The sequence below is a fragment of the Streptopelia decaocto genome (genome assembly GCF_964273445.1).
Source record: "Streptopelia decaocto genome assembly, chromosome: 5".
Classification (NCBI taxonomy): Eukaryota; Metazoa; Chordata; class Aves; order Columbiformes; family Columbidae; genus Streptopelia; species Streptopelia decaocto.
Window position 1 is genome coordinate 16216138 of NC_138659.1, and position 27547 is coordinate 16243684.

At 47.1% G+C, this 27547-nt stretch overlaps 1 protein-coding gene and 1 long non-coding RNA gene across 2 annotated transcripts; one reads left to right on the forward strand and one right to left on the reverse strand.

The window, feature by feature from the left end:
• Positions 1-17000, forward strand: LOC309440240. Its single transcript, XR_014184158.1, has 3 exons — positions 1-71; positions 13493-13669; positions 15891-17000. It is a non-coding gene; the product is annotated as an uncharacterized lncRNA (long non-coding RNA).
• TADA1 (transcriptional adaptor 1) lies at positions 9546-27519 on the reverse strand. The gene is made up of 8 exons (XM_082053664.1): positions 27368-27519; positions 27056-27147; positions 25930-25995; positions 19973-20070; positions 13998-14207; positions 12927-13078; positions 11771-11933; positions 9546-10809 (listed from the first exon to the last, which is right to left on the reverse strand). Exons 1-8 carry the CDS (start codon positions 27439-27441, stop codon positions 10657-10659), a joined length of 1008 nt encoding a protein of 335 aa, XP_081909790.1. The 5' UTR covers positions 27442-27519; the 3' UTR covers positions 9546-10656.
• Positions 27520-27547: the final 28 nt, after the last annotated feature.

The window sequence follows — 27547 nt, forward strand, 5'->3', positions numbered from 1 at the left end:
TGGAGAGGAAGCAATGGAACAGCAACTGCCCTGTCACACATCTGTCTGGCAAGGACTGCTATGGATCATAGGTCAGTGAAGGCGGTCCGAGTGCACCCCGGGGTAAATACCCCTTCCCACACACGCCCCGTGTTGCTGGAAGCAGCATCATGTTCCCGTATCAGCAGTGACTGTTTGCACGTGGTACAAAGTCCTAACAGCAGCGAGGGGCTTAGGACTGCGCAGTACTGTTGTGCCAAAATTGTGTCATCAGGCTTTTACGTGGGTTCCTTTTCCTATTTGACAAGATTCTCCTCACCATAATGTACATTTTATCTTTGGAGCTGTCTATGGGAGTCAAGAAAATGATCCATCAAAAGCCTTTATATGGCTTTATATGGCAAATAATTTGCAACCACATCAGCTTTGGTGCATAGCATGTGGCTCAGGGCTCAGGGCAGGCAATGGTGTCAGGCTTCCAAATGAGGACACGGGCTAGAGCTGTTCCCTCCATCATCCCCGCTCCTCAGCAGTGCACTGCTCGGAGCTCTGCCAGACTGGGGCTCCAGCTGGCTGCAGGGTGCTCAAAGCAGCTTTCAGCTGCCCATAGCATCCCTTTTTCAGCCCATTTTGCCCCAGGCATCCCCGCCATCACTTCCAGCTCTCCACCCACACACAGATGCAGCGAGGTCCCAAGCACTTAACCTCGCGTTCCACAGATAGCCTGTGAGAGTGGGCCAGGAGGAATCCCCACGTTATCTCTCTGGTGTTTGCGTCATGGCTTCACCAGGCTTTGGAGGAGCATTTCCCACCACATGTGGCTGCCCAGGGGCTGCACAGGCAGAGGGGCAGCTGCGGCCTCAGCTGGGCTGGCTGAGGGCTGCAGTGATGGATCTCCTCAGCTCCGCGGTTCTCTGACTCACTGAGATGAGTCTGAACTGAAGCACTCGCAAAAACACTACAGGAAGAAGCAGGCAAAGATCGACATCTCGTTTACCCAGACACCACTGAGTTTTTGGGTTTTTTTTTCACAGACATAATTCTCTGGGTCTGGCACGCAAAAAGGGGAAAAGCAGCATCCTTGTGCTGTGTGAGACCCCAGATTCTCGCCCCAGGCGAGCTCTTGGGGGCTGGTGGGGACCAGCACATGCTAAGGACACGCATCAGCCTTTGTGCTTGAAGAGTGATGGGCTTCTGCCTTGTGATCCCAGGAAAGAATTAGACTTTAGATGATGTGCTTTAAATAGAAAACTCATTTCTGAAGTAAGCAGAAAACCACAGATAAGGATGGCCCAAAGATGTGGCTAAACTGCCGAGGAATTCCCCTGCTGGAGCGAGCCGTGGCAGCAGCGCCTGCCCTCCCCAGTCCCCCACCTGTCCTCAACTGGCCCCAGGCAGCCGCCACAGATTAGCCAAGGTGCCAGGGGGGTTCTGAAAGACCCAAAGCAGTGCATGGAGACACAGAGCCTCCCATAGAAGTGTATCACAGGCTGATCCCACTCCTGGCCCATGGCACCATGGCCATTTGTTTGCACAGAGTAAGCAATGGGACCCACAGTGTCCACCTGGCAAGCCCTGTGCAATGGAGAAGGGACAGTGGCCCTGGCTCCCAGCTGTATGCTGGCATCCCCAGGGGCTGGCAGAAGATGTAATGCGGTCTCAGCATCCAGATGGCTGCTCCTTGGCAGTCATGCTCAGCCTGTACAGCCCAGTATTTCCCCAGCTGTTAAGTGAAGGGGACGGGGTGGCAGCTGCATGGAGCTCCCTCCCTCTCCCGTTGCAGCCAGCCGTGGTTTGTGCTTGGCTTGAGCTGGGCTCCCTGCAGCTTCCCTGGCACCCACGGCTCTGGCAACACAGCCACTCCAGAGGCACAAGCTGTGCCCCATCTCCCAGCTGGGCAGTGCAACAAGATGGGCTTTGGGAACCGCTCCCCAGCCTGGCAGCTCCTTGTGAGCCCCCCGAGAGGCATGGAAACTGGTCGCAGCCTTTTCCTGCATGGCTGCCAGCAGGTGCAGTTCTTCCTGCTCAAGCAGCCCCTCTGTTGTAACACTAGATTTCTCCAGACTTTAAACAAGCCAAGGAGCAGCATGCTCCTGCCCCGCTGTAGCAGGCAACACAAGGCAGGCAGCATCATTACCTTAGCCCGAGGGAGCAGCTGTGCCTCAGGCATGCCCCAGACGTGTCTCCATGCTCTGCTCTTTAAAAATAAATCCTTAATGCTTCTCTTCCTCCCTGGTTTCGGTTTGAAAAGCATCTACAGCTCTTCTTGCCTGTGACGCCAACAGGAAACACGGACTCATGGCCAGGGTTGCACCCCAGGGCTTAAGGTGTGCAGCCACAGAGGCACGTGATGTCCTCACTGCCCAGCCGTGGGGCGAGCCTGGCCCCATGGCACTGACATTGGCCCGGCAGAGAGGGGAGAATGAGACTGAGGACACATTTCTGCAGGAATTGAAAATTTTGTTCTAACAAAAACCTGTGATGGTCAGGGTCATCCCAGCTGCTTCAGCTCAGCCTCTGGTTGGGGACTACATTCTTCCCTGTGGATGCCATTTTCAGAAAACATGAATGAATAAATCATCAAAAGCCCAGAAAGCAGAAGCCATGACTAATGGTCTTTGGGCTTCCTCCAAGTTTAAAACCAGAGCAATAAACAATTACAGCAACAGAAATGGGACCAGGCAGCAAACAGTAGCTGCTCCTCCACCACCTGGATGCTCTAGTATTTGAGCAGTCAGGCCCATGCTTTTATTTTTTTCTATATTCCCTTTTAGTAGTAGCAATAGCCATTAAGTGCCCCAGCGAGCAGAAGTATTAGGAGCACAGTGTACCCTTGCTGCAATGCCAGCAAAGATGCCCATGGCAGCTGTGCTCTGCCTGCTCCTCTCCTGTTCCCCAGCGATGCTTCAGGACTGTGGAGGACACACTTCCACGGTGCTGGCTCCATGTCTGGCCCGGCACCCCCTGACTGATAGTGGGGATGGAGCCCCAGGGCAGATTACGAGCACCTCTGTGCTCACCCAAGAAGCTTTAGAAAAGGGAACTGTCAGCTTATTCCCACAGCACATGCAGAAGCACAGCTGCGGTTAAGCACCAGCTCTGAGGTATTGCTCATTTGCATCATGCACTTACCTCAGCTGCTTTGATGTCACACGTGAAGTTGTGGTGCCTGGAGCTCCTGTTTATCCCAGGAGGACGGGTAAGACCATGCTACTCTGTGGTGAACACAACCACCGCCATCCAGGCAGTCTGGTTGTCTGCAAGCTCGTCCCTACTCCCTTTTTGTCCCCACCGTGGCCAGCTGAGTCAGCCACAGTGTGGCACTTGGGGGGCCCAGCGCCACTCACCCATCACTGCCAGTGAGGGCTTGGGGGGGAACCATGCCATGAGCCAGAAGGGTGCCTACACCTATTTAGGCACTGGAGAGGCTGTCCCTTCCTCAGCTCATACCTCCATGCCATTTCATGTAATGGTATCATCAGGTTTTGTTTTGGTTTTTTTCTCCTCCAACTGTGTGTGTCCTGAAGACTCAAATAATGCAAATCACTTCTATCACTGTCCAAGTGGGGCAAGGGGAGGTGGAGCCCGCAAAGCCGCATGTCCCTCTTGCACTGGCCAGCAGATCCTGCACCTGCTGCATGAAGATGGCTGAGGGATCTCTGAAAAAATACCTAAATCAAGTCCTTTCACTGGGCAGCTCCAGGAAAAGGCAGCAGAGCTGCCTGCTCCAGGGAAAGCTAAGGAGTCCAGCCCAGACATTTTGCAGGACAAGAGCAATTCATACAGAAGAAGCTCCAAAAGGTAAGAAAGGAGAAACCCTGCTGACATCCCTGCAGCACTGACCCTCTGGCACAAGCCATCGGTAAAACAGCAGGGCTGCACCTCCACCAAGCACCCCAGGAGGTGGGAGCAAAGCTGAGGGACAGCCATGCTCCCCTCTTCCTCCTTTTCCTATCTTAAGGAGCAGAGTAGAGAGTAGGTGAGGACAGAGGGGAAGCTCGTGGATAAGAATTATTCTGAAGTCATTTATTATGGAGTTATTAGTTAACTCTATTGTAGAGTTAAAAGCCAGACTTGACAACTTGGAACAATCTTCTGGTGAGTATTTTGGGGCAGAGGCAAAAAATAAAGCAGGCAGAGCTGCCTTGTGATTTCTTTCTGATGGGAAAATAGCATTTTAGTGAGAAATGAAAGTTTCAGTGGAGAAACATCTGAAATCTTTGCTTTTCCCTAGAGCAACATGCAGTATCCGCTACCATCAGCATTTCACATAGTCTAATAACAAAATATTAATATCTGAAAAACCAAGCCTACAGTTCGCAGAAGGGCTTTGTGCCAACCTCCTACAGTACACAGACAAGCAGTTGCTGGCAGCTCTGCCAAACCCCATCTGCAGCATCTGCTTCTGCGATACAAATAAAACCACCCTGCAGTGTCTGCACAGCTGCAGTCCAGCCCCGCTGGAAGGGAAAGACCTAACGGAGGCTTCACTGTAATTACTTGTGGCCAAACCAACTCCTGGGATGTGAGAGAGAGCGGCCAGCTGTGCATGTGGAAGGAGGAATAAGGACAGAAAAGAGGAAAGAGCCTTTGCCCACATGCGTCGCTGCCCAGACTCAGCAGCACTGCCTCTGTACACTGAAACAAAGTCTAAAAACCTTAGAAGAGGTTAATGAGTTTCTGGGCTGCTCCATGGCAAGGCCAGAGCCCTTCCTGTGAGACGGAAGCGACGCCAGCTCCTCCTCTTTCTTCTTATCAAAGTGGCATTTCAGAAGTGGCTGTCATTGCACAGAAGCAGATATCTGATTGTGGAAGCTTTTAAATTTTAAAAAGACTTAACAAAACCCACTGATGGGAAACTGATTTCAGAAATTCAACAGCCGCATCGAGGCAGTTGCTCTGCTGATGCCTGCCGTCTTTCCAAAGGAGCTCTTTTCAGAGACAATTCCCCTGAGGCTGACCCAGGCACCAGATGCAGGTAGAGCAGCACAGGCTGCTCAGCACCCTCCCAGCTGGGCATCCAGCCCTGCTCCTGGACACAGCATCCCAGCAGCTGGCCCCGCAGGGCCAGGGGAAGGACTGGGTGGGGGAACAGCTCTGCTTGCAGGCTGAGGATAGTCTGCAATCATTAAATGCCCATCTGCCAGACGTTATCCAGGGACACACTCATTTCCTGGCCAGAAATAAAACAAAAATGTTGCAAAATACTTCACTTGGATGCACTTCTTGGTGAAAAAATTATTCTTATACAAGTTTTTCTGCCCAGTTATAACTCTATTCTGCCTCCACTTTTTGTGATCTAGAAACAAGAAACTTTAATCACATAATCAAGACCTTGGACCATAATCAAATTCAGGGCTGGAGGCAAGTTACAGCAGCAGCTCAGTGGTGGCCGGCAGCCTGTGCTTGACCCAGAAGAAACCTGCACCACATTCCTGTCACTGCTGCACAACCCCCACCTGCAGCTGTGGCTGCGTTGGGGATGCCCAGGACACTTAACAGGACTCTTCGGAAGACACTGAGTTCTGGAGGCAGCTGAAGTGCCCTGGTCTCGGCATGAGCTAAGGTCTGTGTATACCTGAGGAAGGTAGATGCCCTGGCTTTGTACACTTCATTGAGTGCTGCTGTGGAAACAAGCCCAGGGGGTGCCACTGGTCCCTTCAGCCTGTGGTACCCGGAGCACAGGAGCTGTGCTTGCCCCTATATTTGCAAACACTGACCTCAGGGACACCAAGGGTGCGCTTCCCTGACACCGTGCAGCTCCTGAGCCTGCGCCAGGTGACACAAAAGGTTTTTTCCTGCAGTAACTTTGATGAGGCTGGTGAATTTGGTTTCTTTCCAGAAAAGCAAAATAAAGTAGCAGAAGGAAGTTAATAAAGTGCATAAAAATCAGTGAAAGGTAATACTGCCCTGCTTTGATATAGATCATAAGCTTTGCTTCAGAAGATAAAAAGTAATGGTAATCCCAGTAAAGAAATGCCTGAAAAGAATCTCATTCTGCTAACTGACTTGAAACTTAGAGCTATGAACCCAGTTTGATTTGTTGTATTGCTTTGTCTCTCTTACTTGAACCATGAAACTTCCAAGAGGTGCTGTTCTATTTTGTAATTTCAGGATGTCATAACATTCGGCTTTACTTGATGAATTCACAGTGGGATTTCTGCTTTATGCAGGTTTGTAGATCTTTAATGAAGCAGCAGAATTTGGGGAGAATGGGATGTTTGGAGATGCAGATCAATATGTGATTACAGACTCCCTGTACTGCTGCACAGATGTGTGCAGTATGTTTTCCTCAAATAGGGTGAGACTAGCTGACCTTTATAGGTTCATTCCAACCCCAACTATTCTATTCTATGAATTCTTCCTCTTCTCCTGCCAACCAAGACCACACCAGTGAAGAAAGGCACCACCACATGCAAACCTTTTGGCTCTGAGAAATTATTTCCCTCTAGGAGCCTGCTGAAGTTTTGCTGCTAAAGCTCCTCTATGGGCAGGAGCTGTGCTTGTCACTGGGAGGGGAGTTTGCTGGTGCTGTGCTGCTGCTACAGCACTGCTTCAAACCTTCTGCACGTCACTTCAGGCCAGCAAGACACATCCATCATGACCTGCAAGTGCCTGACAGGGAACAGCCCCCCCCCCCCCCCCCCTCCTCTCTGCAGCTGCCTTTTCAGAACCAGGGAGGCAGCCCCTCTTCTGTGGAGACTTTCTTCTTTCATGACACCAGACTGGGGAGCAAGAGGTCACAGGCTTCCTTCCACCCACAGAGCACAAAAGGAGGGCTCCTTTCTTGGCATTGTTTTCACTTGGCTGGACAGCAGAGCATTTCTGCAACCCCAGGCTGGGGTTCTTGGTCATTCATAGTTAAGGACACAAACACAGCATGAATGGTTTCTTTTTAAATGCAAGCAGTTGCATTTCCTCATTTTCCTCTCCTAGCCAGGTTTCCTAGTGGTCAAGCAGGAGAAAGGTAGTAAAGTCACTAGTCTAAATTTTTCTGTTGATAAACAATCTGCATTTGCAGTGCTGGCACAGTTTCTGGCCCTCAGAGGAGTCACTCTTTGCATCAATCCCCATCCCAGCTTTCTGCTAAGAAGGAAAAAACTGGGGCAACAACCAAAATATTCCACCTTGGCTGCAGGGGAGAGTGGGAAGGCTGGGAGTGGATGTATGAGCTAAAAGAAAGGCAAGTGATAGCAAGTGCTGTGCTCCAGGCTTCTGCTGTGAACCAGCAACGGGAAACATCTTTCCTGGTCAGCAGACTTCAGAGCAACTTTCAGCGCATTGCTCAGTTCCTACTGGATTAAGAACACATAGTGGTGCACTTCCTACTATCGGGGACGACAGACATCTCATTCCTTCCCTTCTCTCTATACGATACTCTGGAGTGAACATGACAAGACTTCCAAGGTCTAGGCTGCAGCAAGAGGCACAGGACTCTAGAAAAAGCCAGTCTTAGTGGTGAAGACACAGCACAACAAGTTGCCCAAAATACCTCTGAAAGCTTCCATTTGTAAGTTTTTCAGCTCACATCTATCAGGAACAGTTTTGGTCAAGCTCAGCTTGCCATAGATCTGGCAGGGTCTTGGTGGATTTTGAAGCAGACAATGGACCTTTCCAAACTAATTTCAGTGCTACTTTTAGCTGCTGCTTTGAAATTCAGCACTCGTTCACTTTAGATGGCCGATGACTGTATTGAAGACAGATGTATACTATGTCACAGTGAAAGCCACCAGCCTAACAGGAGTACAGATCAGCACCATCACTGCACTCAGGGTGATTCAGAGTCCAGCTGGCTGCTGGTTCCTACTGCTACTTAACACTGGCACGAACACAGGAGCCAATACTGGGGCTTCTTATGCTTTAACATCTTGCTGCTGACCTGGATGACAGGATGGAGCATATGGGCAGCACGTCCACAGATGATGCCAAATTGGAAGGAGGGATTAATGCATTGAAGGGCAAAGCTGCTATTCAGAAGGACCTGGATGGGTTGGAAAAATAGGCTGAGATGAACCACAAGGTGTTCAGTGGCAAAAGCACAGCCCGGCCACTGGGATGGAGTAAAGTCCTGCAGCAGAACCCTGAGATAGCCGGGTTTGTTCAGCTTGGAGAGAAGGCAAAAGGAAGATCTTGCTGTTACCTGCTGCTCTCTGATGGGGAGCCACAAAGACACACACAGGAAAAGCAGAAAGGCACGGGTACACAAGAAATTCTGATGAGATGCAAGGAAAACCTTCACTATCAGCATGGTCACATGCTGAAATAGGAAATGCCAGCACTTTGCTGGTCCCATCTCTGAAGGCGGACAACGTGCTCCAACTTTGAACACAGCCCTTCTTTCAGGAGGGACAAACAAGCAGCCTCCAGATACCCCTTCAGCCAAATTAGCCCAGAGTCCATGAAGAACCACTTCTCACAAGACCTCGCGCTTTGTGGTAAAGTGCATTGAGAACATGTCCCTTTCAGTTTTCTGATCTGTGAAACACGGCTGATGGGATTTCCTTATTCAAGCCTTCGTTGTCTAGCAGATGTCCTGAATAACCCACTTTTTAAACTGTGGAATAGATGACTCAGCTCTTCAGAACATGAGGCTTTGTCTGCAGAGCCTCCCCCCCCAGCACATGCAAATAGAGTGGAATTTCTTGTGCCAGACTTTGTATTTTGTTTCAGAACTCGTGATGCTGTTGGAGGCTGCGTGCTTTCTTCAGATCCGAAATCATCAGTGCGGCCCCAAAGTTTCTAGCAAACAAACGTAATGTTTTCATTTTACACCAGAAACATAACAATTATCTGGGAAATCCCCCTCCCACACACCAGAGACCGTACCTTGGGTGATGTGGTGATCTCACCACATTCAGTTACTCAGGTTCAATGTTGCCTTTAAAACCTACCATGTAAAAGCCACCAATGTAAACTTTTAAGCTAAGGCTCCTCCGAACAGCTATGTCTGCTTAAATAACAGAAAAAATGGCAGTTGAGGGTAATGGACCAAAAGAAATCCTCCATCTCCTCTCTCACTCCCCTCTAACCCACACACTATCACACCTCAACAGAGATGACCCACCAGGAACACACCTGCTTGCATCCTGCCAGCCGCTGCTGTAGTTCACGGCTGTTGCCTTTTCCAGATTCTTCGTAATTCTAAAATGCTCTTCTCAGGATGAGAGCTGCTGGTTCCTGCATGGGCACTGCCTCTGGCTGTGGCTAACCCCGCAGCACATCCCGCAGGGGGATGGAGGGAAGCCAGGAACACAGAGGCAGCTCCACAGCCCCTTGCTACAACTCTGGCCCAACATGAACAGTCATGGGGGTCAGGAAAAGCAGCTATAAAAAGATAACTGGGAGGAAACACTGGGAACCTGCACCTTGGGGGTGCACAAGAACAGGAAACAGCACAGGAAAGGAGAAAGACAACGGCTCTCCTATCCAAATACTTTCCAAACAGGGGAAGACTAGAAAGGAGGCAAACCATGAGCTCTCCCTTCCACATTCCCCTTCAGGAAGCCGTTTCATTTCTGCTGTCTGGAGGCACAATAAGCCAAGTCACCCTTTAGCAGTACCTCCATAGGTGTGGTTAAAACCAGGCAATATAGTAATTAAGATATTTTAATAGAATTTGCATGTTATAAGAAGCCTCTTCCCATCAACATCTGAGGAGCACACAGCTGACTCAGGAAAAAAGCAGAGTCCCTGAATCACAGCAGGTGGAATTTTCCCTTTTACACAGTGATCTGCACCACTCCCCTCAGGGAGAGGTGGGGCTGCATATTTTTATGATAAAATAACACGAGATATCTTGTTCTTGCTGCAAATCCAAGGGGTCTGCAACACTAAGACAGTGAATTGGTATTCAGGAGCTGTTGTCCCTCCTCAGGGACAATCAAGCTGCCCGCTGGGATGGGCAGCTGTATCTGACAGGCTGTACTGACAGGCACAGGGGTCACCTCTTGTTGTAGGTCCAACATCTCCTAGAACATCTGATCACAAATACTACAAGACAGGTGAGTCAAGGACTAGGCTGATAGGAAAAAGTTACTCACAACCCTGATTTTATTGCATTTTTTGGTAACTGGTGAGAGATTCCTATGACAGTGCACACCATGTTTTGTGATGCAAAACAGTTCAGAAGACAGGCTAAAAATGACCTTTCCCTTTTGTGCCATATTTTCCTCACACTTTCTAATCAGAAGTTCCCCTTGTAGAAGAGGAACATTGTCAGCTTAGAGAATTGCTCACCTTCACAAGAGCCCTCCCTGTTTCCAGTTAAATGAGCAAAAGCTGGACAAGGCCCTGGAGACAGCTTAGAAGGGGAAACTACCTGAGATGGGAGGGCAAGGAGGCAGATTCCCCATGCTCACAAAACACAAATACACCTTATTTAAAACCAACTCTTTCCACCCTCACATTTATTTTTCCTAAAAAACAGTCTTTGCAAACAAATGTCATGTTTCTCCTTTCCAATTCAGTGGGATTGCTGCACATACTCCATGGCACATGGCTCTGGGGAAGCAGAGAAAGCGCACCACAACTCAGTCATGTTTCCATAGGAAAAGTTGACTCAGAAGTTGCATTATCTTTGAAATGCTGACACAGGTTTGTAAGAAGTATCTGAATGTCAAGTCCAAGGAGCAGCACCATGGCCACCTAAGGCCCCATGGCTGGCATGGCTGCGCAGCTCTAGCAGAGCAGAAGTCCCTCCTTTGCTGCCAGGCGCTGGCGATGGATTTGATCCTGCTGCAGCTCCTCGTGGTTTGGGTGCCAGAGTTTCATGACAATTCTCTCAATGTTTAGAGCGTAGACAGTATGCGCAGGAATAACTTCTTTGTGCACCTGGAGATACGTGTTAGAAAAACAGTTTCACGCTTTTATGCACATTTCCCCATGTGACCTATGGAAGAACCTCCCTTTGCTACACGATGAGCAGAGTGCCAGCCCTGCCGAGTAGGGACGCAGGCTGTCGCACACGAGCAGAGATGCAGCCTGCGGAACTGCCATGCTGCCAGCACAGACCTGTTATGGTGTTTTTTTAAGGGAGTGGCACGGTAAGGAAATAATCATTTTGCTCTTTCGTCAACGAACAACAATTTCTCATTAAAAACACTTAGAAACAACAATTCCATCCGATTAAATGCAAGAAAATGCTTGATTACAGCTCTTAAAATGAGTGATTTGCCTCCACAGCCTTGAGACCAAATCCCAAGGCCTGTTCACAACAGCAGAGATTGAGGGGAAACTTCTCACAGATTATTTTAGACATTCAAAGTAGTCTGAATGTCCCCAGAGCTGCCCCAGAGGGAGGGAACAACAGGCATATTCCTCCAGACTACCTCAGACACCTCCCCAGGGCTGGGGCCAACCTACTGCAGCAGCTTCCATGCCAGGACCAGGTATTCCTCTAAGTACCCAGGTGGAACATTAGAGTAAGACATGCCAGGCAAGTAATTTTGCTACCATCTCTGTCAAAAATCTCAGTCTAGCTCAATTGTGATACTATCACTGCAGTCTTGCTACAGAGGAAGTGTTCACCCTTCTTATGTAGCTGTAAGAATAGACAGGGATTTCTTCATTAACCCTCTAACCAAGGGGAGCAGAACAAGTATTTAACTAGGACCTGACTGTATGTTAACCATTACCTAATAGTGGGAACAAGTCAAAACCAAAGAATGCCAAATTTGAGAGGGAAAGATTGTAGGAGAAATCAAATCCCCCTCCATGCATGCAAACTAAATCCGAGACTGGCAGCTGGTACCCATGGGAGCACTACCTGTGACACGTTGGCATAACAGCTTACCTGTAACGCCTCAAAAAGGTCGTACATGTTCACTGGCGGGAGGGACGCTGGTAAGGTGTCCCCAGAGCATGCCAGGAGCAGAGCTGCCTGTTGCTCAGCGTCATCGGGTGGGGGCTGGGGAGCAAGGCTCTGACCCGCAGAAGGTGTCGCACAGATCGGAGGGCTGCAGGCAGAGCAGGCAGCAAAATCATCCCATCAAGAAAACACCACCAGCTTTGGGAGTCACACAGCAGGGGCTTGGCCCCAGGGTTTGCTTTTCTGTATCAGTTTTCTTAACCTTCATGTACATAAAATTATTTCAGTTGTAATTAAAATATCTTTAAAATTCCACTAATAAAAATAGTGCAAAGTGACCCGCAGCACGTTTCAAACCTGCTGAACTGATCTGAATTGGGCAACTTTTGTTATTTACAGCAAATATTTTCTACCCAGTATAAATATTAAGGTACCCACAACATTAAATTGAAAGGCATTGGCCAGAAGGCAGAGCTGTTTGGAATCGATTGCATTTGTAGTGCTATAATCAAATCTTAAACTCCCACAACCTCCTCTCAGCTGCTAGAGGCTGCCACAGACATACACGACCGCTAGACACATAGCACAAGCTGTTTTGACATTCAGACTTTGGAAAACAAAGCGACCTTGAAGCTCTGCTAACTGGAAAGGCATGCCAAGGAGCCATAAATGCATCTGGTTGCAGGAAATGACAGGGTGGCAGCGTCTTGCACGTCCTCAGCGACATTCCACTCCTATGGCACAACAGCAGCGGTGCCCCCACAAGGGCAGAGCTCTGCCGCCCAGGGGCAGCTTCCCCAAGAGCAACAGTCACTCACTTGCCATGTCACTCACTACAGCTTTCAAAAAGCAATAATTACTACAGATATTCAGAGGGCCAGGGATCACCTTCATAAATCGACGGACAAACACAGGCAAAGACGACAGACCTGACACTGTCCTAAACTCCACTGCTGAAAACCCCCACATTCTCCCTCCCTGGTTAGCTACACAGGCCTCTGTACTGGTAATTTCTTAGTGTGTGAAAGCTAAACATTATTATTAACTGATTCTACTACCTAAAAAGAGAAATTGAACCATGGAGTAAGTTTGGGACCAGCAAATGGCATTTGAAATTGGCAACGTGCTGAGAGCTCCTTACCACTCAATTAAATTGTTGTAAGCAACAACACTGTTCTTCAGATATGGCTGAGGGTTAATGTTGCTGCCGAAGGCGTACTTGAAATGGCCATCTCTCAGGCGATAGGCTTTCCGCCTGGATATCACAGATGTCAGAATATCTTTAAGATGGTTCTGCAATGAAAAACAATCTTATTAGACAAGCTGATTTATTCACCCTACCAAGCCACAGCTATGATAAGTGCCTCACCAACTGGCCACACAGAAGTAGTACTGCCATGACCACAAGGACCTAAGCACACAAGGGAACCAAGATCTGGACAAGCTGCTGTATATTTGCAATATCTGATACAATTGGATAAAAAGAACATGGCACTGTGCAAGCACTATGTGTGTTAGCCCCTGAACTGTACTTTAATAATATGCGATGTGCTGCTTCAAATGTCAAAGAGGTTTCTTAAACAGTAGGAAACTCCCAGCCCTCGATCTCTCTGATAAAAAGAGATTTCACAATTGGCACTACATGTTACACTTGTACTGAAATACTGGCCCTAAAACTACAGTGAAAAACCACTCGCTCTTTTTCAGATCCGTTCAGTTGCCTGGAAAGTGCTGGAGAAGCAACTGTCTGAAAAAAACAAGCAGACAACTGTTTAATTTGGGCTCGCTCCCAGATGGGGAACTCAGGTTGGCCTCCTGACTCCAGGAATCCATCCACAAATCAACACGCCAAGCAACAGCTGTATCATTCCTGGGATACATCAGGTAATGCACCACTGATGGCCAAAACCAGACAGCAGGAACTTCACCTGAGGGTATCACCTGATTCTGTCACTTCCATGCCAGATACTTGCACCTCTAATAATTCTTTTTTTATAGAACTGTTTAAACTGGAGCTCCCATTCCATGCCTGCTTTTAAGTGACAGGAACAGCATTTTCCAAAACAGCTACTTAAGCATGCCTAGAGTTCTTCATATACAAGTACTTCAAAATTAACACTTGCAGGGAGAAATCCTAGACTTTACATCACACACACAGAGCCTTTTGCTGGTGGCACAATGGGAAAACCACTGCTGCCCAGCCCAGTCTCACCTCCACAGCATAAACAACTGCGGTCACTGCCTCCTCTGTCACGTTGTCCAGCCCGTGCTCATAAGCGGTTACGATCATCCTTCCTTCTAACTGGCCCCGTGTGGGAAGCATCATGGTATGAGAACACAGCTTCAAGTCATCATCCTCCTGGGGATCCTTTGCCACAAACTGCTGGGCTCCAGAGAGAGGATTTTGAGGCTGGAACCGGTGCTGTTGTGAACACAACATTAGAGCGTAAGAGGATAAATACTCAGTCAGACCCTTTGGTTCATCTAGCCAAACATCCCTTCTCCAGTCTGAAAACAAAAAGCTATAAAAATGTTATCACAGTAGGACAAGCAGAGCAATATTCCTCCCCAGGATACTCTCCCAGTCCCCAACCTGAGCCTGTGTTGGTGTCCTGTAATTAAACAGCCCATGAACCTGTCCAGCAGCACCCAGACCACCTGAACTTTGGGTATGCACAACACCCTGCAGCAAGAAATTCTAGAGTGTCACAACAAACCACATGAAGTCACCTCTTCTGGTTTGCTCTGTACTTCCCACCTGCTGGATTAATTTGATTCTCCTGTAAGTCCCGAACGTGACCATTGTCCCTTTTATCCCTGTTCATACCACCCAGACCAATTATGATTTTATATTTTGTCATTTCTTATACAGAAGTGTTTTACTTACCGGACAGTTTCTACCAAGATTAAAACCCACGATCCTAAGCTTATGTGATTCTTACTTTAAAGCTTTAAACACAACAACTTGGCCAAATTCCAGTTCTGAATTTCATACTCTAGTCCTGCCATGTACTTTGAATACTCTAAGCAGAGCTGTGTTACTGAGGACCCACTGATTCTGAGATGGATTATGGCTATTTTTCAGAACCAACTTGGTTATTTAGAAAAAAAAAAAAAAAGTCAAAACAAAACATCACAGAAACTTCATACCAGAAGGTGGCAACCCTCGTTTCCCCAGCCACATGCATTCAGCACAACTCCCTTGATCTGCTCCTGTCTCAAGCTCTAAGTGCTTGTGGTAGCTCCCGGGAAGTCTCGGTCTCCAGATAAAGGAGTGGGGGGAAAGCAGATGGGAATGATCGATCCTCTGGCCCAGACATGTGTTGGGCCCAGACATGTGTTGGGCCCAGACATGTGTTGGGCCCAGACATGTGTTGGGCCCAGACATGTGTTGGGCCCAGACATGTGTTGGGCCCAGACATGTGTTGGGCCCAGACATGTGTTGGGCCCAGACATGTGTTGGGCCCAGACATGTGTTGGGCCCAGACATGTGTTGGGCCCAGACATGTGTTGGGCCCAGACATGTGTTGGGCCCAGACATGTGTTGGGCCCAGACATGTGTTGGGCCCAGACATGTGTTGGGCCCAGACATGTGTTGGGCCCAGACATGTGTTGGGCCCAGACATGTGTTGGGCCCAGACATGTGTTGGGCCCAGACATGTGTTGGGCCCAGACATGTGTTGGGCCCAGACATGTGTTGGGCCCAGACATGTGTTGGGCCCAGACATGTGTTGGGCCCAGACATGTGTTGGGCCCAGACATGTGTTGGGCCCAGCCCACAAAAGAACAACCTGGCCCCGGCTCACCAAATGCTCCCACAACTCCTGTCCCTCAGCTCTCCAAGCCACAAATCTGGTGGCTCTAGAATGAAGATTGCCACCAGGCTCAACAGGGCATCAAGACAAACACATACCTCACATATAAACAATTAATATACAGCCAAGCAGATTTCTCACATCTTGGTTTCAGGAGAGGAAGGGCGGGGGGTGCTTTATTCAAAGGACAGTGTGGCATTTAACTCAAAGTGAAAGACCAATCCACCCACTAGTGATGTGAAAGCAGGTTTCCCTCCCGGTAATTCTGAAGATTTACGCTTTCATTACAGGAAAGCTACATGCCTGTATGCCTGGAAAAAAAAAAAAGACCTTCAAAATGTAAGTCACTCTTCGGAGGAATGTGGTTTGGGAGAGCAGAAGCCAACTGGAATGAGCCCGTGGTCATTCACAGCTGTTATTCTGACCAGAGAGAGAAACATCAGGAAATATTAAGGTACTTCAAGTTCACACTACTCCAGAATTCCACGAGTAATGGACAAGCCCATTAACCATAACATACACTTCATACAGTACTTAATACCAAACAATCCAGGAACACATGTGAAAACACACACTAGAAATGTGGTGTAACGTAAGGCTATCGGAGGAAAACCAAATTCCAAGACTTCCAGTACATCATGACTTGCTTCTCCAACTCTCCTCCACTTGCTACTGAAATGTTACTCTGCTTCACACATGAGCAGGGATGCTTAACAAAAACAAAGGGAGGACTGTTAGGGACCAGACTGCCTTAGCTTACCGAATTATCAGGTATACTGCTCTTGTAGAACTTGCTTAGAGACTGCTTATATAGAATTTGCTTAGCATAAGTAATTTTTCTTAGCATAACATCTGCAAGCTGTAAACCTTTGAGCTTCTCACTTTGTTAAGTAAAAAAGGGAAGCTGCATCCTTGGAGGTAAGTAAAGGAACAGAACAGTGTCTAACAGAAAAATGTTTTGGCTATTACCACAGAACTTATTTCCTCCAGCTGCAGGTACAAAATAGCAACTGAAGGTCAGAACTTAACAGCCCACCTGACACAAATGAAGAACTGAGGGACTCCAGACTCTAATTTTGTAATTGCCCTGGAGTGGCACACACGGTGAGGCCTTGCATTTCAGGGGGCTATAATCGTCCAAAGTTTTTCCACTGAGGGTCCCTCTTCAGGAGGCACCCAGCTTGAGCTGCTCTATATGCTGTACCTTGCAAATAAAATACTTTAGAAGAATTTCTGGAATCTATGCCTGAGTCTCTGCTGCAGGAAGCCTCGGGAAAAGAAGCTTCCTTAACATACGGTATGGTTTTAAAATAAAAAACCAGACTGCCATCAGAATTCAGGTTGCAGCTGTGAACACTGCAAAATATTTCAGCAGTTTCTATACACATGCCTTCAGTTGGACTCACATCCCTTTGAAACACTAGTCACTGGAGCACACACACATTACAATCCTCAGAAGTGTGGTATGCTCTTGGGCTGAGCCAAGCCAGCTTCTCGCAGTGTCAGAGAGGCAGGTTTCACACCCCACCTTTATCGTCTATCCCTTTATCATCTATCCCACCTTTATCATCTATCCCCAGCCACACGGCTGCTCCTTCTCCCTTTGCGCTGGCTTTGGCCCTCATCCAGCCGCATGGAATGCTGATCCAGCTGAATAAATGAGCAAGAAAAACTCAGGGTTTGGAGTCTGTTTTGCTTGGTTAGTTGTCTGCCTTGTCAGAGAACTGAGCCAGATCACGATGTGCTCAGACACGTGATACATCTGGCTCAGTAAGAGACAAACACTGTCCCTTTCAACAAACTAGTACTTCAGTTTGAACCATCTTATCAACCCCCCACCATGGAAGACACTGTCCCATCCAATCCTCTTTCACACCAGCCCCCCTGCCACCAGTCTGGCAGCAGAGAAAACCGCAGAACAGCCATGAGACAGTACCAGGTAACTGCACGGAGCATTCACTGCAAAATTAACCGGATCTTGTGCTGTTCTCTGCCATATACCTGTTCTGAAACAACTCTCTCAAAACATTCCACCCACGGAACATCTTGCTTCTAGCACTTTGGATTGTAGAGCTCCACAGAGTGGATCATACAATCACAGAATTCTGCCTGACTGCTCACACAAATAGTAAATTGCTTTTGTTTCAAGAATAAAGCAAATGTGTGACCAAGATATAACTGAGAATGTGAAAGGCGAATGAGACTATGAAAAGCCCATCAGAGCATTATTATAGAATCACAGAATGTCCTGAGGTAGAAGGGACGCACAAGGATCAGAGTCCAATTCCTTATATAACTCTATCATATATGTATGTAGCTGCACAGCCTTTTTCCAGCCCATAATTACAGGGGATGTCTTCTCCCAAGGATAAAGCAGGATGTCAACTACTCCAATAACAGAAATATTATTTGAAAAGACATCCTTCTTTTCTGAGCAGAGACATTCCATCTGGGTTGCATACTCATTTCAAAACACGCACTGGCACCCGTCACTAACCTTCTGTCCGGAAGCTGTGCCCCATCATTATTAGATGTAGCTCTCAACTCATCTCATGAATCTCAAGAGATTAATACTATTTTTCACATTACAAACCTTACAAACAAAAGCCAAGTGAAATAATTAATAACTTGGTCCCCAAATAAAAGCTCCATTCCCAAATATGTTTGAACAAGTCATCACACCCATTTTGCACTAAATCTTAGACACAGACTATCAAGAAAGGCTGGAAATTACTCATCAAGCTTACAGAGATTAGTCCTAGAAAACTTCAAAGACACTGCAATATTGCAGTGCCCACAGAGTTAAAGTTAGGTCTTGCTGATTCCTGGAATATAAGCTTTTACAATTCTGAATTTCAGTGTTCTTCCACGGATTCTGTGGCATCTAACAAGGCCAGGTCACACTGCAGCACTTCCTCCCCAGAAGCTTCCATGAAAAAGGCAGCAGCTATTATTAGGTTGGTGCAAAAGGAATTGTGGGTTTGGACTATGAATTTTACATCATTATAACTAGGCTCAAAAACATCTTTTTAAATCAAAATAGGAACCATTACAATCACATTTTTGCCAATGAGAAATAAGTTTGTTTATTCCTGTAGCATAAAAATCTGTGCTTTGGGATTCAATGAACTCTTGCAAAGCATTTTCCTGCATCCTGCTGGTTGTGGAAGTGCTTTACCTGCAAAAAGCTGTTGAGATGCTTGAAGAAGCAGAACTCAGTTGGAGAGACGTCAGGTGAATGTGGTGGATGAGGCAAAACTTCATAGCCCAATTCATTCCACTTTTGAAGCGTTAGTTGTGCAACATGTGGTCAGACATTGTTGTGGAGAAGAACTGGGCCCTTTCTGCTGACTGATGCCAGCTGCGGGTGTTGCAGTTTTTAGTGCATCTCACTGATTTGATGAGCATCCTTCTCAGCTGTAACGGTTTCTCTGGGATTCAGAAAGCTGGAGTGGGTCAGACCGGCAGCAGACCACCAAACAGTGGCTGTGCCTTTTTTTTTGGTGCAAGCTTAGCTTTGGGAAGTGCTTTGGAGGTTCTTCTTGGTCCAGTCACTGGTTGTTGTATAAAATCCACTTTTCGTCGTACATCACAATCCGATCCAGAAATAGTTTTTGTTGCATAGAATAATATTACACTTCAAAACTATGATTTTTCTTTATTTTCAGTCAGCTCATGAGGCACCCACTTCTTGAGCTTTTTCACTATTCCAATTTGCTTCAAATGCCGAATGACCATAGAACAGCAGACGTCAAGTTCTCTGGTGACTTCTCATGTAGTTGTGAGAGGATCAGCTTCGATGACTGCTCTCCACTGGTTATTGTCACGTTCCAATGGCCGGCTGCTAAACTCCTCATCTTCAAGGCTCTCGTCTCCTTTGCAAAACTTCTTGAAGCACTGCACTGTAGGTTCAGTAGCAGTTCCTGGGCCAAATGTGTTGTTGATGTTGTGAGTTGTCTCTGCTGCTTTACAACCTATTTTGAACTCTAATAAGAAAATTGCTCAAATTTGCTTCTAGTTAACATAATTTCCATAGTCTAAAATAAACAGCAAGTAATAAGTCATTAGCCAAAAAAACAAAGCGAGAAAAGCACAGTAAAATGATGTATAACATAACCACGTTTAAGAATGTATTCCAGTATCAGATGACAAATTTCAACAATGCAACGACCGCAATTCCTTTTGCACCAACCTAATACTAACCTCCAGCTCCTGCCCCAATCCAGAACTCAAAACAAATATGACATATGTCATTGCACGTGTTGGACTTCCATCATCCCTGGTACTAATAAAACCGACATGCCGTGCAGAGCTCTTTCATCCCCATGCAGAGATGTCAGACAGCCATGACCATTTAACTGTGGACACTTACATCAAACTTTTGTCGAACTGAAGAAATCTTTTTCTTTCCTTTGGGTTTTCCAGGTTTAGTTGCAGAGCCACCTGGCCATGGCAGAGACCCAGCACCTTCTACAAATTGAAAAGAAAAAAACCACACTTGATAAGTGTTGCTTTTTTAGGGCCAGGATGAGACCATCCACACAGGAAAACCCTTAACCTTTGGCCCCCAGGTAAGCCTTACCCCAAAACCAAAAATCGTTGCCCAAGGGAGAATGCTTTTGGCAGCCCTTCCCTGCCTTTGTCAGCTCAGCTCACCCATGACTACTAGAAATTTCTGTCTGTACACCACACAAATCCCATGGTGAAAGATGAGAGGTGAGCACAGCCCCTAAGGAAAGCCAGAAGGAAGGAACAAGCTCTTTGCTGCATCAGGAACAGGACAAGTGCTTGCCCAGAGGGAAATTCTCCTGGATCAGGTCAGACACTAACCAGCAGGATCAAGCAGCCTGACTCATGACAGCTGCCTTTACAGCTCCCCATCAGCTTAACCAAGCTTTGTCTCAGACCCAGAAAAAGAAAAATTACCGTGTAGTACCAATAAATAAATATGTTTGGCCACACTGCCTTGAGGAAGCTGCTTAGAAGTCTCCTGTGTGCCATTTGACAGCTACACTTCCATCAGGCCAAACCCCACCCTGACAATCCCACAGCTCCGGGCAAGGACAGATTTCCTGCTGATGGGTTTACAGGGTCTGTGCACAATTCCCTCACTGGGGCTTAAGAACACGTCGCACTGTATGCACAGGCCTTGCTGACAGTGCACAGGAAGCCCAAGCCCAAGGCTGGACAGCCCTCTTGTGGGTACAGAGGCAGCCTCCACTTTGTGTTCACCAGTATCCTCTTCCCTTGGTGTTGCACAGCCACTGAGCACCCGTTTTCCTCCAGAGCAGAGCATGCCTGTGCTGGGTCCCTGCCAGTCCTGGGGAGCTGGGACAACTCTGCTCTGAGGGCATTCCAGTCACCTCCAAGGTGCTTGCCAGCCACATAACTGTGTCTCAGACACTCCCTGGCCACACCTGAGCCAGCATTTGCCATTTCCTCAGTCACATACAAGACAAGAGGTGACAGCAGCCATCCCACAGCTCACCATCCACCACGTACTGACAACCAACTGGTTCAGGTTCTCTCCTGTTACCGCAGCCTGCCATGGCTCAACACCAGCTGCACACCAGCCTGCATGCTTACCTTGGGCTCTGCAACTGTTTTTAATTTGCTGTAATCGGGAATTCATAAACACAGTTATACTACAGCCCTGTTTGTAAGGAATGAGGCTGGTTCCAAGTCCTTGGCTATGTGGAGCTCCCCACACTTGTGGCTGGAGCACAGTACAGCATCCTCTGCCATGAAAAACTAACAAACAAACAAAAACACCACACACACCAAATAAACCAACAAATTTCTAAAACATGACTTTAGGAATCAGGCTAAACCAGAGGACCCATGTGAAGTTTTTGAATGGTCAGCTTCTAAGAAGGGGTTAGAAAAAGAACCCACAACAACCTACACAGAGAGATGGTGTATTCTCCCTATAAAAAAGTTTACTAGAAAGTTTAGCTACATCCTAATAGTGGGGTGAAAAGCACCGTGGACAGTTGTCTCAAGGACCACTCTTGCCCTTCAAAGTCTCAAGACTTACATGTTAAGATCTATCAAAATAATGCTACTTCTCTCGCAAGATGTTTTGCTCTTTACAGATGAGTCCTTTTTTCCTCCTCTTCTGCTCCACAGTGGGTCAGACCTCTTCTAGGAAGCGGGGGGATTAGGGGTGTTAAGGACAGACGCAGAAACTACCTGGCCCATTTTAAAGCTTCCAATAAAAGCACATTTCTCTGGCTCGCAATGTCACCCCATCCCAGGCCCTTCCTCCGTGTCACAAATCTCATACGGCTCCTTCACAGCCTCACTTACAAAAGTACCCTCAGCTGACCGAGTGACCAGGAGGCAGAGAGAGAGAACGTGTAACAGATGGAGATGAAAAAAGCAAACACCATCCTTTTATCTGACAATGTATTACAGATGAATAGGTTACAGCAGAGTACGAATTTTAAAAATGCCTGGTTTTTTTTAAAAAAAATAACACAGTAACTTTTAAGCTAAATGGCAACTAATTTTTTAGGCTTTGACAGTAGACCATGAAAGATGCAACTTAATTCAATCTCAGCCTGCTCATTTAACAGAAACTTACCCAGACTTCGCCTTGAACATGGCCAAGGCGAGATACTATCTCCCATTCCCCATTTGAATGAGCCCAAAGCAGAATTTTTTTGGCTCCTTTTCCAGATTTTTGTATTACCAAGCCTGACCTGCACTAGATGAAGAAAGCAAAACTTCCCTCTAGTATTCTAAGAAAACCAGTACTTGCCTTCCTGGCCACAAATAATGAGGCTGGGTTGGCTTGGGCATAGCGCTTCAGAGATATTAACAATTTTTATTTAATCTCACTAGCAAGAGAATTAGATGTTAACAAGCCACAGCAATAGCTGCTGATATGCCTTCAGAAATGAGCAACAGGTAAGAATGTTTTTCTAAGGGGACACCAGACAGCGCATGTCAGGTTTTCCTGATGTGCTGCCCCAGCATCACACAGCAGGAAGGACAAAGATAAAGTCACATCAGAAAAAAAAAAACAGCCAGGCTTAGAAAACATGCATTTTCCCACCCTTTTTTATTTGATCTTCAGCATTTTTCTTATCTTCTTACAGGGATAAGGGTTTAGTCAAATACATTGTGATGACCCTCCTCTGTCAACAGCTCACACTCCTATTTTCTTTTTTTTCCCCCTCCCAGCTCTCAGGAAAGAAGTGCAACAACAGGAGCAACCTGAGCCCATCTCACAGTCGGCAGCCCTTCAAGCAAAGTCCTTGGGCAACCCTGATAAAATAAAATTCTCCTGCTATTCCAGCAAGAGTTCGAATTTGCTGAACTATCTCTTAGTTGGCTCCAGACTACTAGTAAATAAATTAAATCCTTATATCACTAACTCAAGTGCTTGCAATTGTCTCAGCTTTATTGGTAGCGTTTAACTAAGGAGGGAGGTAACAGTTCAAATGAACTATGTATTAACCCAAGAAACCTCATTAGCTTGATTGCTTGCAATCCTCCAACAAACAAGATAAGCTCAGTGAGCAAGTCCATGCAAGGTTAAGAAAGGCTTCAAACTGAAGTTCCTCTTGATGGAATTTTTGGGGGGAAGAAACACCCCAGACATAAAAATTTGGAAAAGCACTTCTGAAAATATTAATAAAAAGAGAATACCAAAAGAAAAAGTTTTCTTGTAACAGGAAGTGTGCCACACGACCCAGGCAGGTATAGCCAACCTAAAATCACTATTAAAGCGCTCACAGCTTCTCAGCTGTTACAGCTGGATGCCACTAGAGTATTTATGGGTGCTTTTACAGACACATCTACCAGCAGGAACATCACCCATTGTTAAAAAGGTCAGAGAAGTCAGATTTAGGATTACTGAGGATCCTGCTGTGCCCTCGGCAGGAATTAAAGCAAATGGTCATTCATCACATCAGAATAGGTATGAACCTTCCTCCCTCCCCACAGGTCCTAAATATCCCATCCCACACAGGCTGCTGAACTGGGTTTGAAGTTTGTGTGACCAACAGCCTAAGCAGATGGGAGGTGGAATGGAAAGCCTTCTCAAAAAAGGTATTGGGTTTGTTTGCAAGGTTCAACGTATCTTACAATCACTCCTTAAAAATATCTTCCCCAAGGTTTCCTATTCCAAATTCCATTACACCAAGTACACTTGTAACACTGACCGCACCATTTTTATAAAACACAAACTGGCATTTTGAAGGTGGTTCTTTCTGCCTTGCCTGGCTCACATAAAGGTGGAAAGTACACACCTCAATTACCCTTGCAATGGCGTGCCAAGTGCATCAAACACACTTCCTTAAAATTACTTGTTTCCATGAATCATGAAGTAAACACCTTCTACCCAAAAGACAGTAGTGGAGACAAAAGCTTGTCTGCTTTTCACTCTTACATGGGAGGGAGGGAAAAAAAAAAAAGAAGGAAGACAACAACAAAAAAACAGCAGGTATCAGGCTGGCATCTAGGGGGAGTATTACACTGGTACTGCACTTCCCTGGTTTTGCACATAAACACACAGCAGACTTGCAAGTACCAGTCAGCGGCCCATAAAGATGTGTCTCAGTACAGATTAGCTCCAAAATTCCCAGGAGACCCTGTACTGATTTGAGGAGAGCAAAACAGAAACTCTAGAAGGGAGTAGCGGTACATGCTGTTAACTGCAGAGCGCTAAACTTTCTCTTTCAGAACACATGCATAAGTAAACTGATTTTTTTTTTTTAAGCTGGCTTATGCACCTCTGTGGCCACAGCCAACAAGAGCCTGCCTGAAAGCACTGGGGTGACCAGCTGGCGCCGCTTTACGTGCCGCCACCGATCTGCTGAAACACTACAAAGAAGGGTTCTTCAGGAGCTCTTAGAGTTCAACAGGACAAGAGGAAAAGTCGTTAGGGACTTGAAATTAAAACGGTCAGGCAGGAAACAAGCAGCATCTGGAAGATAACTGTGGAGCACCACACTGCTCTGTGCTGGGGCTCATACTTTTAACATATTCCTGGAAAAAGCGGGTACTGGAAAGCTGGCAGAGTTTGCCACGGAAGATGAAGCCTGACTAGAGGGCTGCAGAAAAGCTGCACAAAACTAAGTGACCAGATAAAGAGACAAACTCAAGAGAGTTAAGCACAGTGTGGTGCACACAGGAATAAACCACCTCAAAATTAGTCACACAGCAACAGGCTCTAACCCAACCGCTGCTCCTCAGAAACAAGACTACAACCTCTGCTTCATCCCTGACATCAGCCCAGTGCCCAGATCAGAGAACATAGGCACTCTCTCCCTCCCCTTCCTAATTTACACTCAGCTACTTCAAGTAATACTCACAAGGGAATTGCTGCTCTTGTGCTTTTTCTTTATAGTCCAGCTGTAAGTACTCCAAGTCAAATGCAAAAAGCAGCAAGATTTAGACAAGTCTGCTGAATTACATGAGCGCAGACGACTAAAGAGGACAAGTCTAAGACTCAAAAGGTGTTTGGAAAGTTCAAGAGCAAACAAAGCAAGTTTGCAGGTGGTGGAGGTTAGTAACTAATTAGCACAGCTGGTATAGTTAAGGACCAGCCATGACACAAAAAGCAGTGGGCAATCCATAAACTTCGCATTTTTTTTCCTTCTTCCAGCTACATCAGGTATTCTCTCAACACAAAAAAACCTAATCTCTCATGTCTCAGCCCATCAGAGCTATAATAATTTTCCCTCCCTTACTACACAGCAGTTTCATATCTTGAACTGCAGTTCAATTGTCCTATTAGACCTCTGGATTCAGAGTTCTTTTCAGGACCAAACAAAACATATCTTGCAAGCCTGACTGCAGCCATTCTAGATGCTTACAAAGTTAAAATGTTAACTATCTGCAGAAGGGTGGGTTAATTGGCTATAGCTGAACCACGACTCACTCTAAGCATTCAAAGTAAGCATTTTTTTATCAGACACATACTCAGTCAGGAAAATCCAGCTCCCCAAAATTATATCCCCAGCAAAGAAGAACAAAAAGCATTACCAAGTTCATAAGAGAGGAAGCGTAAGCAAAGCAGATCAAAGCAGCATTTCCCTTTACATTTCTGCTCACAGCACATATCCAATCCAGAAATCAAACCTGCTTATCAAGCACAGCAATTCAGCCTCAGCCTCTAATAAAGCACATGCAGCTTATTCATAGAAGCATCTCTGCTGAAATCAGCTGGATCGCTGCTTTCCTACCATTTTGCCTGAGTAGCAGAAAGGACACAAACATTAAAGCTGAGAAAACTGGAATGCTCTGTACAAAACCCAAAGATACACACGGCAAAGCTTTGCTACCCAATTGTTTTTAATGAAGCTTCTCGGGACTCACCTGGTGCAGAAACCAAGATCTGGCATCGGGTCAGAATAGCCAGGAGAAAATCATTGTGCGAGTGGACTGTGTAAAAAAAAGGCAGTTCATTAGCAACATGCCAGTGCCCAGGGGCACCCCACAAAGCAATCCTTGAAGTAGCTCGCTATACCCTTCCACAGCTGTGTTTTCCCTGTATGCTTGGCTACAGAGGCACAACTTTCCATTTAAGTTTTTTTTTTTGAGAGTTTTCTTCTACTGAGCCCAGAACCTGTCACTACCATCCTAACAAAAAAGATACAACACACGGCACAGAAATAGGTTGGGTCATCCTCAGTGGGCTACACACACAAATCGTATAGCACACAACATGAAGCATCTGGTGTATTCAGGCAGCAAGAGGATCAGCTGTCCCTCCTGCTACACAGCCCTTTAGTAGTGGGGGTCTTCTGGCTGTGCTAGAAAAGAACAGTAAGAACCAGCCTCAGGAAGGTGAATTTAAGTCAAACCACTTCTAGAAAAAATGCAGCTGCCTTACAGAAGGGTTACTGAAACAGAGTAACTACACCTTAGAAAGAGTGAAGATAAAGCTCATGAGTAGAGTCAGAGGGGTGGAGGATCCTCTTTGCCCTTTGAACCCAAGCACTGACAAACTCACCGCAGGGATCACAAGGAAGCTCACCCTTCAGCTCTCTGATCTGCCACCCCCAAAGGCCAAGAGGGGGATTTGCCTGCTGCAAAATCACCTCAGTGAATTCAGGGGTTTCCCGCCTCCAATTCAGCCACAACATCAGTTCAGTCCCAAACAAAGGGAGAGCACAGTACAGAAGGGACTGGGTCTCTGTGGTGATGTAACAAAGTGGTTTTTGGTTGCGGGACAACTTATTTTACATTTTTTTTAAGCCATATTTACAGAAGGCCAAATTGCCTTTAAGTGCTAGGGCCAAAAAGGTATTTTCCCCTGCAAGCCAGGGCACATCCCACCTTTATAACTCCGTTGCTATCGGAGCCCTGGCCGTTCTTATTTCCCTCATAGCAACTTCCCTGTTCAGGAAGCAACACGCAGCAGGAGGAGCTCACCCCGGCCTGACAGGAGCAAAGCAGCATTAGAGACGGCAAGAAAACAAACACAAGGTGGCTTTTTTACCATTGTCTTGCGTGAGGAGCCTACGTGCCTCCAGGTCAAACTCCTCCTTACTGATCTTTTGCTTGAACCAGAGCTTCAGGTTGGCCCAGTACCTAGGGGAGAGCGGGCAAGGTGCAGACACCACTCGAAACGCGTTGTTCCTAACCCCCCCACAAAGGGGCCCGGGGGCAGGCCAGCGCCCCCGCTTCCACACAGACACGGTACAAACGGGCGGCCCTGTGCAGGCCGCGGGAAGGCGAGCAGGCCCCGCAGCACCCAGGCCCGGCCCCACAGCCCCCCCGCGGCCCGGCCTCGCCCCACCGCCACACTCACTGCTTCACGTTCTCGCCCAGCGCCTCGCTCAGGCTCTTCTTGGCCGCCTCCAGCTCGCTCACGTACGTCGCCATCACCGGAGAGCGGGGCCGCGGCACGACCGCCCACCTCCCTCTCTCCCCCGCGCCGCAAAGCGTCGCTAAGCGCGACAGCGGCCGTAAAGGGAGGCGGTGACCGCCC

What these genes read in the sequence shown, in the direction of transcription:
- TADA1 (XM_082053664.1), bottom strand. Translation starts at nt 27,441, where the DNA reads ATGGCGACGTACGTGAGCGAGCTGGAGGCGGCCAAGAAGAGCCTGAGC. An exon ending in CAGTTCGACAAAAGTTTGAT is followed by an intron (nt 14,208 to 19,972) that starts GTAAGTGTCCAC and finishes TGTTCACAACAG; the next exon opens with CACCGGTTCCAGCCTCAAAA. An exon ending in CAGTTGTTTATGCTGTGGAG is followed by an intron (nt 13,079 to 13,997) that starts GTGAGACTGGGC and finishes TTTTCATTGCAG; the next exon opens with AACCATCTTAAAGATATTCT.